Raw genomic sequence first — 6,000 nt, 5'->3', positions numbered from 1 at the left:
CACTCGGTCATAATGCTTCCCTGCTTTCAGGAGCGCCTGAAAGGGGGAGGCGATATTCTGCAGGCTTCCTGATCCCCAAAGCACCACACTGATGCCCTTTAGTCAGAGAGCAGATTAGGTCTATAGTGGCCCCCGTGAGGGACAACTTGACAAGGCCATGTCCGCCATGGCCACCCGCTCTGGTCGTGACTGAAGAGCTGGGTTCTGTTTGATTTTTTTTTGTGTGTGTGTGATATTTGTTAAACACTTACTATGTGTCAAGCACTTTTCTAAAAGCCGGGGTACCTACAAGTTAATCAGCTTAGACACAGTCCCTGTCCCACATGGGGCTCCCAATCTAAGTAGGAAAGAGTAGGAATGAATATACATTTTACAGTGGCAGAAACTGAGATAAAGAGCAGAGACTTGCCCAAGGTCGCACAGCAAACAATTAGCAGAGGCAGGATTAGAACCCAGGTTCTCTGACTCTCAAGCCCACGCTCTTTCCACTAGACCATGCTGCTTCTCCCACTTTCCCCAACTTTGCCCTGTATTGGGTTCTCCCACGGACAGATGACTTCCTTCTCTGATGCCCGGCCTGCTTCTTTGGTCGCTGCCTCCTCTTCCTCCTCGGAGTCTATTGGGTAGATTCTGCTCCTCAGGGGCACGTCCACTTTGATCTGGAAGAAACTAGTGGCGGCGAGAGGGGAAGTCAATTCTTCAGGTTAGCCTCGTCCACCTGCCCCGCCCCCAGCCCTGAGAAATTCCAGGAAAAACTTGGGCATCCGGTTGCCCCCCTCCTTCCTGCTTCCCTGTAGGCTTCAGGATGGCCAAGATTCCCCCATTGGGCTGGAAACACAATTCTCAGTCCATCACATCTCCTCGCAGCCCAAGAGGGGTAACTGCTACAGAGTAGCCGCCTAGTTCTGGGCCTTAAAAGATGTGAGACTTCTGTCCTCATCCCTTTTAATTTAACTCTCCAGACCTATTTCCTCCAATTTTTCTCCCACCTTTCCTCCTCAATCTTCTCCCACTCCGGATTCATAATTCTTCTAATTTTTATATAGTGTTTTTATTCCCAAAGTGCTTGCATATTATTTTGTTAACTTTTGTTCTCTCAACAACCCCACGAGGTAGCGAAAGGCAGGTGTTACCCCCATTTTGTAGCTGAGAAACCTGAGGCATAGAGAGGTAAAGTGACTCGCCCCAAATCACCCAGCAGTCCTGGAACCTAGGTCTCCTAAGCTCATCCTCTAGACTGTAAGCTCTCTGTGGGCAGGGAATGTCTGTTTATTTTTCCATTGTACTCTCCCAAGCATTTAGTGCAGTGCTCTGCACACAGTAAGTGCTCAATAAATAGGATATATGACTGGTTCCCAGCCCCGTGCTCTTCCCACTGCAGCACACTCCCTCACTATCGCAGAAGAGAGTCGGCCTTTGGAGCAGTTTGTGTAGACAGAGGCAGGAGCTCTGGCTCAGTGGAAAGAGCACGGGCTTTTGAGTCATGGGTTCAAATCCTGACTTCGACACTTGTCAGCTGTGTGACTTTGGGCAAGTCACAACTTCTCTGTGCCTCAGTTACCTCATCTGCAAAATGGGGATTAAGACTGTGAGCCCCATGTGGGATAACCTGATTACCTTGTAACCTCCCCAGTGCTTAGAACAGTGCTTTGCACATAGTAAGCACTTAATAAATGCCATAAAAAAAGAGAGACTGGGGAAAGCAAATCCCTCCACCATGAGAGCCCGTCCCCTGCCTTCCCAGAATGTAGTGGTACCGCATGAGCCCCGCAGCTCCCTCCACCCCCAACCCAAGTTCTCAGAGAGCAAAAGGGGTGCTTACTTCATCCCCTTGGGTGATTTCTGCTGCAGCCGCTGATCTCTGCCCCCGAGAGGCTGGACCTTCCCGGGGGACGTCGCCGGGCACTTGGGTGAGAGGGGGGCAAAGACAGGTGCATTGAGACAGCCCCGCTTCAGGATCCTGCCGAAGGATAGGGCCATCCGGGCCTTGAGAAGCGGAGGCAGTCCTGGGGCCTGGGTCGAGGATGTGCGGGAGCCAGATGGGGTGTCGGTGGAGACCTCGGGGCCCTCGCTGGATGAGGCGACTAGATCAGAACCAGAATCGCTTCCTCCCCACTTCCTCTGCTGAGCAGGGGTGCTGTCCAGGGCCACGCTGATAGGCGAGGGGCAGGCAGAGCTGCCCAGCGGGGCCACATGCCCGCTGGCCTGGCAGGAGACGGAGGGGCTCTTGGGAGACGAAGGACCACGAGTTCCCGAGTAGACCGTCGCCAGGTGTGGGATGGGAAGCGTGAACTGACAGAGCTGTGGAGGAGGAAAGGAGAAAGCTTTAGAGCAGGTTTCGCAGCCTTGCAGGGCCGGACCCCCTCCTGCTGCCCTAATAATTTTGGTATTAATTGTGGTATTTGTTAGGCGTTTACTGTGTCAGGCATCGTGCTAAGTGCTGGGGTGGAGACGAGCAAAGCCACTTGGACATAGTCCCTGTCCCACATGGGGCTCACAGTCTCAATCCCCCTTTTACAGAAGAGGTAACTGAGGCCCAGAGAAATGAAGTGACTTGCCCAGGGTCACACAGAAAGAAGCGGCAAAGCCGGGATTAGAACCCATGACCTCCTGAGTCCCCAGCCCACTACACCATGCTGCTTCTCTGACCTAGCGGAGCCAGGGTGACCAGCCAGCCAGTTTCAGATCAGACGGTCCAGTTCTTCCACCCCTATACAGATATGGCACCAAACGCCTCTGGGTCTGCCGTTTCCCTCGGCTCCTGTAGCTGAGTCCCACGCCTTGGGGTGACCCCAGTGTCCACTGGTGGGGGGCCAGGTGTATGTAGTGAATCTGGAGTGAGGGCAGGGGCTGGAGTCCTGTATGGATCCTGCAGATCTCCCTCGAGGAACTCTAATTGTGTTGCCATTTTGTTCCGTTGTGCAACCGACATCACACACGTACATTACCTGGCCCTTTCTGGTCCTTAACGGGCTTCGGTGTCCTCTCATACCATCCGTGACCCACTGGGTACAGGGACAAATCTCAGAGGCCTTTGCAGCAGGTTTTCCCCCTGACCCCCACTTTGGCCAGAGAAAGTGCTGCCATTGGCAGCAGCGGTGGCCAGGACCTCAGTACTGGAAGCGAGGTTGTAAGCTCCACTAGACTGTAAACTCCTTGTGGGCAGGAATTAAGTCTACTAACTGTATTGTCCTCTCCCAAGTGTTTAGTAGAGTGCTCTGCACATAGCGCTCTTCTAGACTGTGAGCCCGTTGTTGGATAAGGACCGTCTCTATATGTTGCCAACTTGTACTTCCCAAGCGCTTAGTACAGTGCTCTGCACACAGTAGGCACTCAATAAATATGACAGTAAATGAATGAACAGATACCATTGAGTGATTGACGGGGAGCCTTCTGCTGGACTCTCAGGGTGGGAGACGGGGGCGGCGACGAGAAGAGACCTCAGTTAACTCCCAGGAACCTGGTAACACCAGGATTTCCAAGCACTTGATGAAGAGTTTGGTGAGTTAGCATGATTCCACCAGCCCCATTCAACCTCCTGGAGGTCGACTAAACCTGAACTGCCGAAGAAGATGGAAGCCAAATCTGGCTTTATTCCCACTGCCTGGCATTCCATGGATGGTACTCCCTGGATGGTGATCCCCTCTAGACTGTAAGGCTCACTGTGGGCAGGGAATATATCTGTCAATTCTGCTATATTGTACTCTTCCAAGTGCTTCGTGTGGTGTTCTGCACACAGTAAATGCCCAATAAATACCATTGATTGATTGATGGATGGCATTTTCTGGATGGTATTCCCTAGATGGCATTCCCTGGATTCATTCATTCAATCTTATTTATTGAGTGCTTACTATGTGCAGAGCACTGTACTAAGTGCTTGGGAAGTACAATACAGCAACAAATAGAGACAATCCCTGCACACAACGGGTTCAGTATTCCCTGACCATTGGAGGGGTTCCTGTGGCACAGGAATCAGGATAGGTAACAGCTGGGAGCTATTTTCCAAAGAGAACTGAAAACTCCAAAGAGAGCACTCCAGAGTTCCAAAGCAATGTTCTAAAGAGAGCACCCCATTGCCCCAAAGAGAGTACCGTGCACAGGAAAACCTCAAGTAGAGAGTTTTTGGACAGTGTAAATTCCCTGAAACTTGACTGCCGGGAAAAACTATTGATGCTGAAAGGAGACGGAATCAATCCAGGCCTTCGACCCCACCCTCACCAAGCTGGATTTTTATGAATCACCAGTTCCGTGGCCACTGAGGGTTGACGCCCATCATCCGACAAGGCCCCACATACATTGTCCTCGGACTCAATGCTCTCCAAGCCCCAGGATCGTCACACTCATGGCTGTTCTGAGAAAGCATTGCTGTTTATTCCAGGAGGATCCAGAACTGTGATCTGTTGGTGCGTGAAACCCTCCCAGTTCTGCCTAACATGGCCAAGCTGTCCATCCTATGAGAGAGGGGTCACTGTTCTCTCAACCAGGGTGCTAAGAGGCTCCATGAAGCTTCTGCCCAATGTCCTTTAGCCCTTCCTGTCTCGTGGATCCCTCCACCCCCTCTCACCGCGCTCCAAATCTTTCCTTTAACCCCACAAAGCAGCAAAGCAGTGACACAGAGCACAAGGCCAGGAAATGTGACGCGATGGATGCAGTGAAGCCCAGGAAATGTGACACGATGGACGCAGTAATGCTACAGTGGATCTTTATTAACAGACAAAAGCAGCAGGGGACACGAAGCCAATGGCCCGGAGCATGGAGCGAGATGACGGATGAGGAAGCTTCTTTAGTTGGAAGGCAAAGCTGGAGACGCTGGATTAGGGTTTCCCTGGGAGAGAACGCCAGAAAACCGGGGGCTGGAACTCCAGGTCTGGATCCAGCCTACAGAGCTGAAGCACAGACAGGCCCCGGAGAACATCGCCTTCCCCGACTTTGGTTGTTGCTGCTCCAGGAATCCAGGTCTAGTGCTTCCCAGTTGGAATGAGAAATGCTCTTCACCATCAGCCATTATGGTAACATTTACCAAGCTGCCTGACTCCGGGAGAGTCCTAGAGGGTGTGCAGAGCGGAAACATTCCGGACTAATCCCCTTGACTGGCTCTGGCTGAGTGAATATTTGCAAGGGTGCGTTGCAGGGTGAGTCAAGCTGAAGGAGATGGTGGTCCTCTTAAAACATAACAGGGTTAATGCCAGGATTCCAAAGAGAAAAAGAAACCAATTGACTTCCTTAAACCACACCCCCAAAGTCATAGGTTCTGGGTTGTTTCACTTATGGAACATCTAAATTTCTTGGTGTCACACTTTCCTACCAAGCAGATGAGTTTCCCTTTCAGAGTGTTCTTAGAAAGCCCCCTCCTCCAGGAAGGGGGCTTCACCCTTCACCTTCCCCTCCCTCCTGATAATAATAATAATAATAATGGTATTTGTTAAGCGCTTACTATATGCAAAGCACTGTTCTAAGCGCTGGGAGGGGATACAAGGTGATGAGGTTGTCTCATGTTGGGCTCACAGTCTTAATCCCCATTTTACAGATGAGGTAACTGATCCACTAAGGCTATTGATTTATCCACTTTGTGGTTATTGTTCACATCTATTCTCTAGACTGTAAGCTCATTTATAGGCAGGGAATGTGTCCACTAATTCTGTTGTATGGTACTCTTCCAAGCGTTTAGTACAATGCTCTGCACATAGTAAGCACTCAATAAATACCACTGACTGATTCTCGCTACAATGTTGTGTGAATTTATGGTTAGATTTGAGTGTTCCTCCAGGATACAGGTAACAACTTCCATCTCTTAATAATAATAATGATAATAGTAATAATGACTGCAGTATTTAAGTGCTTACTCTGTGCCAAACACTCGTTAGTCTCCCCCTGCAACTCAACACCTTGTTCAAAGTTCCATTCACAGGATGAGCTCAGTCAAACCTTTGATGATGAGGAGGAGAATGATGATGATAAAATGAGAGCATTAGGCTGTCTCAGAAGGGAGCGGAAAAGACT

The 6,000-nt window shown here is 50.5% G+C and overlaps 1 protein-coding gene across 1 annotated transcript in view; it reads right to left on the bottom strand.

Moving 5' to 3' along the window:
* Positions 1 to 488: 488 nt before the first annotated feature.
* Positions 489 to 6,000, bottom strand: part of RGS9 (regulator of G protein signaling 9) — a 58,856-nt gene continuing 53,344 nt past the window's right edge. The window contains exons 18-19 of the mRNA XM_038757228.1: positions 1,823 to 2,301; positions 489 to 669 (exon numbers count right to left, since the gene is read on the bottom strand). Coding sequence (XP_038613156.1) covers positions 489 to 669; positions 1,823 to 2,301 — 660 coding nt within the window. The remainder of the gene's footprint in view (positions 670 to 1,822; positions 2,302 to 6,000) is intronic.

Source organism: Tachyglossus aculeatus, chromosome 15 (genome assembly GCF_015852505.1).
Source record: "Tachyglossus aculeatus isolate mTacAcu1 chromosome 15, mTacAcu1.pri, whole genome shotgun sequence".
Classification (NCBI taxonomy): Eukaryota; Metazoa; Chordata; class Mammalia; order Monotremata; family Tachyglossidae; genus Tachyglossus; species Tachyglossus aculeatus.
The sequence above is the reverse complement of the archived record's forward strand: the minus strand, read 5'-3'. Positions and strand labels throughout refer to the sequence as shown.